Source organism: Perognathus longimembris, chromosome 15 (assembly GCF_023159225.1).
Source record: "Perognathus longimembris pacificus isolate PPM17 chromosome 15, ASM2315922v1, whole genome shotgun sequence".
Classification (NCBI taxonomy): Eukaryota; Metazoa; Chordata; class Mammalia; order Rodentia; family Heteromyidae; genus Perognathus; species Perognathus longimembris.
In genome coordinates this window covers 46,435,517-46,449,597 of record NC_063175.1, presented here as the reverse complement: position 1 = coordinate 46,449,597, position 14,081 = coordinate 46,435,517, and the positions used below count along the sequence as shown (strand labels likewise).

Below are 14,081 nucleotides of genomic sequence, written 5' to 3'. Positions count from 1 at the left end.
AGGCCAGGCTCCAAGTGCAAGCCCCATGACCAACAATGGGAAATTTCCCCCAAGATGGCCAGGAATTTGGATGATTATTTCCCACAGGTTTCAACAGGGTACAAACACAATAATATTTTAAACATTCGCCCTTATATCTGTGTTTTCAGTTCTGTCAATGAATTAGCATAAAATGTACTCTGTTAATACTTAGATCCTTCCTAACATGTTTTTGAGAACTGTAGACACTCCACACAGTTATGCTTCTCTTGAACAATGATTGTATTTACATCAATGGTGTGGCTCAGGCTTCTCCTCTGGAAACACATTGAATTTCTAACGTCAATCTTGGACTTTTTCTTATTTTCCTTAGTCCTTTGCCTCAATTTCCTCCCTATACTTACATTTTATATTAACTTTCAAAGCTATTTAAAATCTTTCACGGTGCCAGGTGTGCTCACATCCTGGCACTACGGGGTCTGTGGCCAGCCTCAGTTATCTAGTGCGAACCTCCCTCAAAAGTAAGCAACAATAAAAATGCGACAAAACTCATTCTGTAAAAAGAACACAAGGGGACAAGGGACGTGAGTGTTGTACATATGTAAGTAGGTATGCATAAATAGATGTAGATACACATACAGATTAAAATCGGATCATGAATACTACAACTAAAAAGGTTTGGTTTTATTTTGGAGCTACTTCACTAGTCACTTGACTAATACATAGCATAGCACAATCAACATCATATTGTCATATTAGTAGTGAGGACTACTGAAGTGAAACAGGAAGAACGACTATCAAATTTTACTGGCATGTATTCTAATCCTTTCCTTCCTCCCTCCCTCCCTCCCTCCCTCTTTCCCTCCTTCCCTCCCTCCGTCCCTCCCTCCCTCCCTCCCTCCCTCCCTCCCTTCTTTCCTTCTGTTTGTTTGTTGTGGGGCTTGAACTTGGGGCCTGGGCACTGTCCCCACAGCATTACTTGCAGGTTTTGAGTGGCTAACTGGGGATAAGACTCTCATGGGGACTTTTCAATACCAGCTGGCATCTCAGCCTCCTCAGTAGCTAGGTCCATTTCTTTTCTTTGTTTTCTTTCTCCACCCCCCCCCCCCGCCTCACCCCATCCTGAGGCTTGAACTCAGGGCCTGAGCTCTCACCTTGAGCCTCTCAGTGCTCAGGGCTAGCGCTCTATCATTTGAGCCACAGCACCACTTCGGCTTTTTCTGTATATGTGGTACTGAGGAATTGAACCCAGGGCTTCATGCATACTAGGCAAGCACTCTACCACTAAGCCACATTCCCAGCCCCATTTGTATTTTTAAGCAGAAAATATTATAACAAGTCTTAACTTGGTGGAAAGCTATTATATCTGAACAAAAATTTATGAGTCAAATTTGTGTGTGTGTGTGTGAGAGAGAGAGAGAGCGAGCGAGCGAGCGAGCGAGAGAGAGAGAGAGAGAGAGAGAGAGAGAGAGAGAGAGAGAGAGCGAGCGTGTGAGCATGCATGAAAGTCCTGAAGCTTGAATTGCAGGCCTGGGTAAAAGATAAGAATATAAAATTATATATATCAAAGTTTCAAAGACAAATGTCACATGACTGGCCCCCGGTATGCTGTTGACCTGGAGGTGTGTTTCATATTTAGTGAGACACTTCTAATGATAGGGCTCATAAGTACTGAAAAACACCTACTAAAATGGCACAAACATTCAACAAAATAGTTTGAACTTCTGCTGACATGTTATCTTTATTGCTGTTCATTTATTATCCTAATACAAATTAGCCATTAAGTAGTGTCATTGATCTGTAACACTTTTGCCAGTCTGTCTGATATAAATATTATCTACAGTCCTCCCTATTTTCACCTATTCCAACTAACATTCAGCACAAGCTCCAGCCCATGTTGTACATCATTCTTTTAGTTTATGGCCTGGCTCTCAACCTCTTCTCTCTAACCTCAACTTCTTCATAGCCTTAATATTATATAACACAATTTAAGATCTGTAGTATCTGGTATCTCATCAGACTATGTGTTACCATCTATGTCTGGAAAAAGGATTATACATTTTTACTTGAACTTTCCTGACTTGCCATGAAACTCAAAGCCTTATACCAGGTGAGTCCTACATAGACTCTGTTATGGCACTAGATTTCCATCATGAGCGTATGTGCTAAACACCCATGACAGATCATGACCAGAAGTTACTGCATACTTCTGTGTCCCAATGTTTGCTGACCTGCTTCTCTCTGCAATACACAGTGCCACACATCTATTCATCATGCAGGTCTTCTGTGAAGCCTTTCCAGAATCTATAACTGTTACATCACCCCCCCACCCCATCACAACCCCATCACAACCATCACCCCAACTCTCTCGGAGGAAGAATCCCCCTCTCCATCTGGAAGCCACTTTTATTAGCTTTTTAGAAAAATACATATTGCTATTATTCATCTGCTTTTTCCTTTCCTTTGTGAAACGTTCCCAGATGCCAAGTTAAGCATGACATTTACAGTGCATTTCAGGGCCTGGACATATTCTTCTCCAGTTCACAGCATAGACCCCAGAATCATGGCTGCATAGAACCTCCCTATAAGACCTTGTGCTCCTCAAAGGAGGGACATCACTGCATTCAACCCTGCTTCCTCAGAAGCTAGCTAGAGCTTAACGCAGAGTAGGTGTTCAATAAATGCTGTTAGTAAACTAAACAGAGTTGCATTTTGCCAAGACAGAAAAACGAAATGTACTTAGAATTCAGTTAAGACATATGCAGAATCTTTCCCTGTGCTGAGCATACAGCAGCAGATCAGAGCAGCTATGCACCTGAGGAAAGTAACTGAAGGAATGGAGAAAAGGGCTCTGGCACGCTACAGGTTCCAACAAAGCAGAAAAACAGGCCCTTTAACACAGACCTATTTATTCACATGAACCCTAAGAGGCTTATCTACATACAAGTGGCTATGCTGGTGCTGTAAGGACCAGCCTGTTACTACTCAGTAAAATAAGTCCTTACAACTACTTTCTTATCACCTCTACTAAGTGACAGGCAGATGTGCATCGCAACAGTTCTCAACAGAACAATTGACCGGAAAAATAATGGCTACCTGTATCCATATAATCAATTAATTGTGAAAAAAGTTAATGCATACTGTTTTTTGATAGATACAATTTTTAACAAGAACACACGAGGAAATTTATGGAGTACGTCATTAAAAAATAACTATTAAAAAACTATATTTTAATTTGCTAAATTTCTATCATAAGAGAGTATGTGCATGTGTATTATATAACATACTCTTTTTTTGTGTCCATGTTCTAGCTTCCAGCTGGGTAAGTCAGAACCAAAATGACAAGTTTAGGATGCAAAGATCTACTGCAAACATAGAAGAAGATATGGGACAATTCATAGAGTACAATAAATTTACCAATTCCCCTTGAAATACTAAAAAATACAGAAGACAAAGTAAAACAATAAAATGGCACTGCTTTCAGGAAATTTATAGTCTCCAATAATTCTGTACCCTATAATACTCACAGAAATGAACAAAAATAAGGAAGGATAACACTGAACTTGTCATAAAAACAAAGATGTCACAGTACCATGAGTAACTTGCTGTTCAACTACTTAATGATCATTTAAAAAAGTAACTTGCTGTTGTATTTTCTCCAAAAACAACTGTCAGTAGACTTAACACTATTTCTACTGAGTATATAGAAGTGAAAAAAATTGTTAAACAAAATGTGCCTCACCTATAAACATTTTAGGAATCAAAATTTAAAAATAAACATTGTTACTGCATTTTGACATGAAAAGATTCATTTCATAACTACTATGTAAAAACATAAAACACGTTATTTTTAGAGCTGTAAACACATTTAATGCTGTTTATACAAGCTTCAGCTTTTCTTGACTTCTTATCAAACACCTATACTTAACAGAGAACACTGCAAATACTAGCTATTCCATTCAAAATAAAATTTGCTAATGGGTGAAAAGGTGACATAAAGAGTTCTATTGGCTGAAGGTATAGCTTATTTCCAAATGAGAAGCTTCCTGATTCTACTAGTAATGTAAATCATCATGTGAGCAATAGATGAGGAATACAGACACACCGGTGAGCGTTCTCTCTCATTCATTTCTAAAGCTGTTATAAACAAATATCTTCATGATCATTTTTCAGCAGGTCCTATATCTGTTCTAGACTACAAGCTGCTCAAATTATTTTAGCAGTAAGTAGATATTATTTAATAGCTGAGGACCAAGTAAATCCCATTTCTTATATGAGGAGCAAGACATGTTTCTCTGTCTTTTTCCACTTCTGCCAACTTTTATCTTGTTATACTAAAATAAATTTTTGTTAATACTTTCAAAAAAGAAATATTAATAAAAATTAAAAATTGGCTTTCTAGATGACCATGACTACTAGGCTAACCTTAACAAACATGTAAAATAATTGTTTCTGTAAGCTATTTAAGCTTTCGTTACCTGCAGATAGCTGGAAAACACTCTTGAAGGCCTTTCTTCTTAACTAGAGATCCTTCAAGGCAGTACATAATGATGTCCATAACCTTCAACAGAAATGATATAGATCTAAAATTAATTTCAATTATTTAATTTTCTAAAATTTGAGTAATTACATTAAGTTCTATCTGCCTATGAAAATCTAGATAGTATGAGTTTTGTATTTATTTTAAAACAAACAGAAGCAATTTTACTCGTGTATAGCACAGCTTATCCTTTGGATTTTCTGTGAAAAAAAAGTTTGAAGATAGTGAAATAAAATAAAGAGAAGACATTGGTTTCCTCAAGCCAGTTCATGTTCACATGCAGAGTAGAGGTAGCCATTATCCAAGCACATTAATCCTCTCATTTCATTGGTAATGAATATGGCAAACACAGCCTTTAAAATATACTCAGTACAGACCCACTCCGTGTGAATGGTGAATGGACATAGACATCATTTTGATTTTTGAGGAAATTTAAGTAAGGCCTCCAGAAATGGTACAACAGTGAATTCATTTTAGATATTTCTTACACACACATATACACACACATGCACGCACACACACTGTACAATTTCCCTTTCATCCTCTGTTCATCACCCTTTATCTACCATGTAGAAATACTGCAAAGAAAGATGATTTATATTAGCATATTGGAATATTTAACCTAGGGGGCTGAGGTATCATTTAGAACAGGATACTCTTACCTCTACAAGAAGATCCACAACATCCGTAGGCATCTTTTCAATAAGAATTTCAATAACTCTCAGGATTTCCCCTTTCGCTCTTGCAAGAGTTGTAGTGTGTATATTCTGCTGTGATTGAGTATTTGCTGCAAGAGCTGTATGTCTGTGAACCTAAAAAGAGGATTGCTCTAAAGAGGATTGCTACTTTAAACAGTGTTACATTTCTAGCTACTAGATTAATTTTCACTTGTTATTATAGCAGGAAAAAATAATCAGAAACAAAACAAATACCTTAGGGGTGGGTCAGGATTTTTTTTTGGTACAGCATTTGAATGCAGAGTTTTGTTCTTGCTAGCTAGATGCTAGCACTTGACTCATGCCCATAGACATTTTGGGTTTCGTTATTTTTGGGGTAGGGTCTTCCTTTTGTTGGTGCTGATCTGACTTTGATTCTATTTTTTTTTCTTGCCCACAAAATAGGATGACCAACATCTACCACAATGCTTAGCTTTTTATTGGTTGAGGTAGTGTCTTGTGAACTATTTAACCAAACTAGCCTCAAACTATAGTCCTCTTCATCTTTATCATCTAGGTAAGGAAATACTTTTAATCCCACGAAGTCTTGAATTTAACAAAAGCTCTGTAAGTATTCTCTGATAAAATTCTGTATGTTCCTGGATATTATTTGAGACCTTAATAAAATATTACCACAGCATCTTAAAAAAGTAGAGTGAAGATAAATTTGGTGTTTATTAAGTATGTAGTAGTTGAGATGCCCAGAAAGTATAAGGTATGATCTTGGATCTTAAGTACTGATATTGAGTGATACTTATATATAGTACTTACTACATATCTAAGACATATGTTCCATGTGCTTCATAATTCAGTTGGGAAACCTAGACAGGCATGCCTCCAAAACTAATGAATGTGACAAATAATACAAATTCAGTGTAACTTTTTCCATAAACTTATAAGCTACACAGTTTGCAGAAGAGATCATTAACAGGTCCTGGATGGGCCCCACTAGCCATGGGGCAGCTGTACAGAGATGGTGATAGGTAGCAGCAAGCCATGGGCAACATGGAACTGCAAAGGGAACTTAAAATGGAGGACGGAGCCACAAGGTCAATGAAAGAACTGCCGTTAAGAGTTTGTGACTCACAGCTAACCTCCACTCAATAGACTGGCCCAGAGGTAATGCACAGGAAATCTCAGTAAGTTCTCAAACCCAAAAGGGTACTGCTATTGTTCTTACTTCTAGAAACTATTGATGGTGTATATCCAACAGGTACTGAACTTTTTATTTCCACGAACTATCTAAATGTAAGAGAAAAGCCTGGCAATTCTGCTTCCATTTTGTCATTGTTCTAATCTTTTTGTTTCCATGGTCATCTTGGGTTCCAAGAAAGACAGGACTGATCAACAATAAGTCCTTTCTTTATGACAAGAAACTGCCTGCTCCCCTCATGTGATTGATGCCAGCGACAACTATTTCTTTGGAGCCCAGGAAGCTCACAACTGTGATAATGACCAGCCAGGCCACCCCAGTAAATGGGACTGTTAAACTGTGCACAGCTTTGCCTCCTGTCTCTAACTTTTCCCCTACTTGCTTCTAATGCTCAGCCTTGAAGTGCTGATGTGCTCTCTGTCCATGGTATCATGCCAGGTAAAAATCTCCTTTCTCACAACATTTCTTTTTGAAGAAAAGTCCCTATCACTTTACAATGTTTCCCTTTTTGCCTGAATTCTTCTCCTGCCAGATGCAAGAACTGAGGCAGTAGACACCTGGCTGCCTTGCTGGTAACAACACGTCTGACAATGATCATAGTGAAAAGCACTTTGGAATTTTACTTAAAAAAAAACCTAAGATGGGGGCTGGGGATATAGCCTAGTGGCAAGAGTGCCTGCCTCGGATACACGAGGCCCTAGGTTCGATTCCCCAGCACCACATATACAGAAAACGGCCAGAAGCGGCGCTGTGGCTCAAGTGGCAGAGTGCTAGCCTTGAGCGGGAAGAAGCCAGGGATGGTGCTCAGGCCCTGAGTCCAAGGCCCAGGACTGGCCAAAAAAAAAAAAAAAAAACCTAAGATGAAAAAGTGAGGTGGAAAATTTGCTTTGCAAAAGTAACGGTATAGACTGCTAATTAAAATATTTAACAATCACCTTTTCAGCCAAAAGCAGGAATAGAATGAACCTAAAGTCGGAGTATTCTAATATTTTATTTAAAAATGCCCATAGGTAAATAATGCAAGTAAAGTCCAGGATGCAAGTTAATATAAAGACCAGTCAGACTAAAGTAAGGCTTCTACATTATTACCTGTCCCATGAGTAGGAAAAATGGCTAAGTCATTTCTGAGGCTAATAAAACTGCTCATGTATACATATACACAACATATACACATTGATGATGAATATATATACCAAATATATTCATATGTATAATTTAAATACAGTCCAGCCTTACTATGACACTATGTGCTGGATTCACAGGTCCAGTGTCTCAGTCATCTATACATACTGTTATTAGGCAATTCTTTGTTCCCTTCACATCACATATACTTACAGCATGCATATTAAGGATAGCTCTGTGGCAGACACAGGCCCAATAGATTTTAGGTTTTCAGAGTAGACTCAGAACTATTTATTTAGTATTTAAAATATTTATCATGGCTACAGGAAAAACAATTCAGACAGAGCCCACAGCCTGTGGACAGTGAGTCTGCACGTTTTTCATGCAGAAATGGAAGAAACCTCTAAAAATATTAGGACTTTATCATCCGTTCCTTTTTCCTCCCACTACTAAGACATATAGGAAAGATCCTTAATTGGTTCATTGTTCTTTACTAGTTTTCCAGTTAGATGTGGGCAATTAGTTAGAACACTAAGAAAATGGGAATCAATTGGCATTCAAGTCTTTATCTGTGACATGTAATAGAAAAAACAATTAGCAATTTTATGACTTACATTTTTTGTTTACAGTTGGGAGTGTCAGCACTAAATAAGTTTAGTTTTGATTACGAGCAGGTATTTGAACTTGGAGCGCATGAGTACCTTTAACATCTCTTAACTTGATACCTCTGCTATATTTCAGATTGGAAATACAGTGAAATATTTACCAGTGAATTAGCTTTGGGACCCAAAATAAATACAAAAGCCCAAGTGATGACTGCACAGCTGTGGTATTCAATGTGCACGAATAGACACCTACAGATTCATTTCAGTACTAAATTATTAACTTACTTTGTTTTAAAATAAGCTGAAAGGATGATTTATGGGTTCATACTTTCAGCTCTCATGCAAAATAATTCCTTTAACAGATGAGAAGATGGAGCCCACTGTGAAGTTGTGCTCACCTCTTTGGCGATGGTGGTGATGAAGGCGGGTGGTCTGGCCGTGGCGATCAGGGAGAGGGCATGCCTGGCGGAGCGGGCGGAGTCAGCTGCTGGGCTGAGAGGCAGTCCCATTGTGATGCTAAGCAGGGATCCGGAAAAAAAGGAAAAAAGAAAAGAAGCATTAGAAATATAGACTGAAAAGATTAGACACAGCTTATAATGTCAGTTCAAGGTCAATGGGAGCACTCAAACAGTTAGAATATAATGGACTTGCAACAATGAACAGTGATTAGGAGTCAGGGTGTTCTGGCATCAAATACAAAATCGAATAATTAACCGTGAAGATTGAAAACAGTATGTGCATCTGTCCAAAGTGTTAAAAACGCCTTGTTAACAAATTATCAAGAACTAGTACTGAATACATATCACAAAGCTCAGAAAGAGGCAAGGAAAAATACTGCATGAGGCATTTTCAAATTTTATTTTAAGAAAATTTCAAGGTAATGAATGATTTGATAAGGCCAGACTAAAAGACTGTATATTTAAGGCCAAGTATATGAAAGTGAAATTCATTTGTTTCTGAAATCATTAAAAAAACTGAGAACGACAAGATTATTTTTAGTTCACATATTTTTTGAGCTTGCTATATACGCAGCACTGCTAGTTTCCCCTTAGTACTTTTAGAACTATGCTAGCTGTTACTTAGTATTGATTAAAAAATTCAGTTAATTGACATTAATTCTCTTTAGATAAAGAGAAAGCATGCCATAGCACCATTTATAGAACTCTCTACACAATGAAATCTTTTCAAACTGAGAATATGAGGGTCTTCTCCTAAGATAGTATTACTGTATTCATTTCTCATTTTGACACATTAAAAACGCATCTTATTTCTAAACTTACATTATATTATGCACTACAAAAAGACTTAAACTTTAAAATGTGGCAGATGATCCTCACATTAACTAAGGATATTTTGCCATTCACTGTAGATCTAGTTGTAGTTTTTCCAGTTAAGTAATTTTAATAACTGAATATCATATAAAGGCACATCAAGATTTATCTTTTTCTAATGGAATAAGTCTATGTTCTTATTTCTTTAAAAATTATCTTAAAAATGTGAGTTGAGAGGAAATACATATACTGAATAGAAACCAAATGAAATGCACTGCCCCAGGGGAAAGTCTGATGCCCCTGGGTTCCAGCATGGCCTGGAAAGAGGGGTTCAACAGGATGGCAGTTCGCCAGTTTCTTTGCCTTTCGTGATTTCAAAGTCAGCAAAAGAAACATTTATGTGAGTGTTGCTGGGGCATAACAACTGATTGCTTTATAATTACATGTAAAATTCAGATTACCTACCCATATTTTAGGGTAAGTTAGTTAACCTTTTAAGACCTCTGTGGTGTTCCCTTTCTTTCATCAATGGATGAATAGCAGGTGATGATATTGTAAGGCCAGGACAAACCAAAGTATTAACTGAATAATTCTAAACCTATATCAATTTTGAAAAGACCAATAAAATCACAGAGTATTGGAGTTGGTTGTTGACAACTAGTAAGATAGAGAGTGTCTGTCTCCTGGATACCTTATCCCACCTTTTGAAAATACAATATAGAGGAAAAAAGAATTACACACAGAACCCAGGGGCTGGAATTGGAAACAGGCTTTCCTGTGCTAGTTCATCCTCCTGTACTCTCCCCACAATATACAGAGAGGGATTTTTCAAATGAGAATCCAAAAGGTGAAGCCAGGAACCAACACAGAAGCACTGTGTCTCCCCACTTATCTGTTAGGTATTGATTTCCTGATTTCTCAGAAAATATTACAAGGAAAACTCTAAAAATAATTGATAGATTTAAAAATTGCATGACATTTACAGTAGCAGGATGAGGTTTCATGCTGTCTTGCTCCACACCGCTCAGGTTGTCAATCATCACTTGTCCATAGTATTCACAAGGTATATACTACTCACTCATTAGTCACTTTACTAATCAGTCACTACTAAGTTAGTTATCACATTGTTAAGGAAGAACAGTGCCTGTGTTGAAGTAATCCTTCTGCAATGACTTAGCACTATGTCATGATGTCTACACCACTCACCTCATTTCATCTTTTTTATAGGTATTGTATCTGCCCATATAACCACAAAGAGAATATAGCACAATATGATATTTTGAGTCTATACACAGTATATACCTAGCAGTATTGTTATACTTGTTCTAGTTTATTGTTATTGCCTTTAATCTCTTACTGTATCTAATTTATAAATTAAATTTTATCATAGGTATATATATATGGGGAAAAATAAAATATAAAGAGTTTGGTACTATCTGTTCTTTCACTGAATGTCGTAGAATGCATCCTGTGTTGTTGAGGGGGGAAATACTGCAATACATTCAGGATGGCTAAGCTTTGGAGAAAATAAAGGCTCCTGGGGCTACATTAATTTCAAAGTTTGTCCCTAAAACTATGTTCCTTTATTTACTCTAAGGTTTTACTAATATTGCTCTTCTACCTGCTCCCTATGGGTACATATTCTCCTCCTGGGCCTCCAGTCAATTCCTGTTTTCCTCACAAGGTGTTCTGCAATTGCTCTCACACTCAATTACCTCATATTGAAACAAAAACAACCAACAGCAAAACCCATTTATCTAGGGCTCTTACTCCTGAATCCCATTCTTCCAAGCCTTATGTATTAGTTTTGTGTTGTGAGCTCTTTGCAGATTAGGAGCAGGCTTTCTAATCCCATGTATCCCCCCAAAGTGCCTAGTACAGCCCTTGGACACAGTGGTAGCTTCATAGTTATGCACGGAATGAAGCTAGCTGGCAAATTCAGTAGGAGAAAAAAAAAATCACTTAAGCCAGTTATTGGACTGCATTGACCAGGCAATGAAGTCAAAAGAATTGATCTGGTAGTCCCAACAGACAACATCTAATTCTACATGTAGTTATCTTTAAAGTCAAGAGTGCCTTGTGTGTGCAATATATTTTCATGTGGGATTCTTCCTAGCCGAAAAGTTTGCAAGGAAAGGAGTATCTGCTTGATTCTGAAATCTGTATGTCAACCCTGAACTTACTTGCTTCTTTTCTTCCTGCTTATATGGCTGTGAGGCAGATCATTTGCTTAACAGGCTTATGGGATGGGTCTTTGGTTTCAATCTTTACTCTGAAGTAATCAGACCTGACAGAATTGGTTTTAGTTAGCATTTCAGTGTAATATCCAATTTGAATACCAAAGATGATATTATAAATAAAATACATGAATAGAAAAACAGTCTACCCGGGCTGAACTCACTTTTCATGAGAGCTCATTAATCCAGTTCTAAAGCGTATTCCATCATGGTGAAAGCATTTTAAAAATTACATTTAGTGCAATGTCCCCATCTGAAATTGTCAGACTTCACCTATATGTCAAATTAAGAAATACTGTAGGGATATACTCCGGGTGAAAACACTTAGGTGCTCAGCGAATAGCCTGCAAATGATGGTCAAAAGTAACAGGGAATTGAAAAGCAGCCGTTATCAAACACAAAGAAAGCTAAAAATCCTACTCCTTCCTAGTAAAACAGGTATGTCAGTATTTGCTCCCAACTGAGTAGGGAACTGAATGTAATTCCTGTCAAGTTGAACCTTAATCTTATAACTCAACATTCATTTCTTGAACTGAAAAGTACAAATTCTTTCTCCTCCAAACGCATAGCTTTTAGGCTAATTTCCTATAGGCTACATATGTTCACAGTGAAGAAAATTATGATAAATTATTTACTTAGATGACTTCCTCAAATTACGAATTTTCTATTATAAATAAATTTCCTAAGAAGGGAGGGGTGGGGGGGGGGGAGAAGAGGAATATCTCTCTATAGAAAACATGCTAGGATTGAACAACGTGTTCCTTTCTCTACTCCCTATCACTCAAACTTAAAAGACAGGGTTGAAGTTTGAGTTAAAATGTTAAATCATTTTCTCTAACTCCATACAGTTCACAAAGAATCTTTCTAAAACATGGCACTTTCTAAAGTGTCTGTGTGATATCAAAGCATGTGTGGTTTACAGCTACTTCGTTTCTTACTAAGGCTTTCTTACTAAGGCTGGTAAGCTGTGGCAATCCCCTAAACGCACTGAGCTTTCGGCGACTCATTAATGTCCTCAGCTGTGGCAGCACCTGATGAGTCCCTGGCCCACAGAGGCTGGGCAGCGCTGCTCCGCTGCTCTCCTCCACAATAAAGGCACCATGAACTAAAGCCAAGTGCAGATCACAACAATGTTACTAGTAAATCTAGCCTTCTAACATCACAAGGATTCTCTCTCATTTCAAACACTGAATCTACAGGTACATAACGATACGGATCTAACAAAATTAAGGTCTTATAAGAAAGATACTATGTGTTTCTCTGCTATCATTATTAGCTACAGATTATTTAGCTCATGATTTCACAAAGTGTAGCCTTCATTTTTTTTATTAAATAATCCACCATGAAGGAGAAGCCTAACCTCATTTATTAAAAAGAAATCTGCCCGTGGATCACTTGTTCATATAACTATGAGAGCTACAAATAGGCACCAAGAGTCCTGCAAACTGCCTTTGTTCTTAGAGTGTAAGTGTGACCTCAGATGTGTTGTCTAATCTCCCTAAGCTGTTCGGGGCTTTGGCTTTTGGAGTGGGAGTTTGGATCCTGGAATGTTACGGTGGACAAGAGACTGCTAGTATCTCTCTGGATTCATATCACTGCATCTACAAAGTGAGGCAACCACGCCTACAGCCTTGACTTTCAGTATCATCAGAGGATCATGTAGAAACTCAAGGGCTCCATTTAACAGGATGACTGCACCTCTGGATATCACCAGGTGCATGGGAGGTGCTACTCCCTGTGACAATCTATTGATAAAGCTAAAGTACAAACTAGTCTTTTCTCTGGCCTTCAATTCCCTCAGAGTTAACTGGGAAGGAAATTGTTTTAATGGAAACCTTTCAGTTTTTACAAGGAGTGAATGATTCACACCGACCAAGGACACTCTGCCTGTTCACTCACCACCTACTTACTACTTACCAGCTCGTAGGCACACTGAGCTTTCCTATCTGTTCCTTTGCATGTTCTTATTTATTTATTTATTTTTGGCCAGTCCTGGGGCTTGAACTCAGGGCCTGAGCACTGTCCCTGGCTTCTTTTTGCTCAAGGCTAGAGCTCTGCCACTTGAGCCACAGCACCACTTCTGGCCGTTTTCTGTATATGTGGTGCTAGGGAATTGAACCCAGGGCTTCATGTATGCGAGCCAAGTACTCTTGCCACCAGGTCATATCCCCAGCCCCCTTTGCATGTTCTTGTTTATCCCTCCCTCTCCTCATAATCATTCAAGTGAATGAATGCTTCAAGTAGAATTGTTCCTTGCATATCTTCTGGTTACCCATGAGGCCATGAATGGCTATCCTTTTTATCCTCCCTCTCACTTTGTGCATAGCTATTTTTGGACAGGTCTTATTTTTCTTGTAGCACATGCCTGTAACCACATTTCTCAGGAGGCAGAGGCAGGAGGATTAAAAGGTTCAGGCCAGCCTGACCAATACAGTGAGACCTTATCTAAGAAAAACCA

The 14,081-nt window shown here is 38.0% G+C and overlaps 1 protein-coding gene across 5 annotated transcripts in view; it reads right to left on the bottom strand.

Annotated features, from left to right (window-relative positions):
- The window catches only part of Wdr7 (WD repeat domain 7), a 252,259-nt gene that overhangs the window by 68,081 nt on the left and 170,097 nt on the right, over positions 1-14,081 (bottom strand). For all 5 annotated transcript variants that reach the window (XM_048363808.1, XM_048363805.1, XM_048363804.1 and 2 more), the window contains 3 exons: positions 8,514-8,631; positions 5,182-5,331; positions 4,458-4,540 (listed from right to left, as the gene is read on the bottom strand). In XM_048363808.1, the coding sequence (XP_048219765.1) occupies positions 4,458-4,540; positions 5,182-5,331; positions 8,514-8,631 (351 nt within the window). The remainder of the gene's footprint in view (positions 1-4,457; positions 4,541-5,181; positions 5,332-8,513; positions 8,632-14,081) is intronic.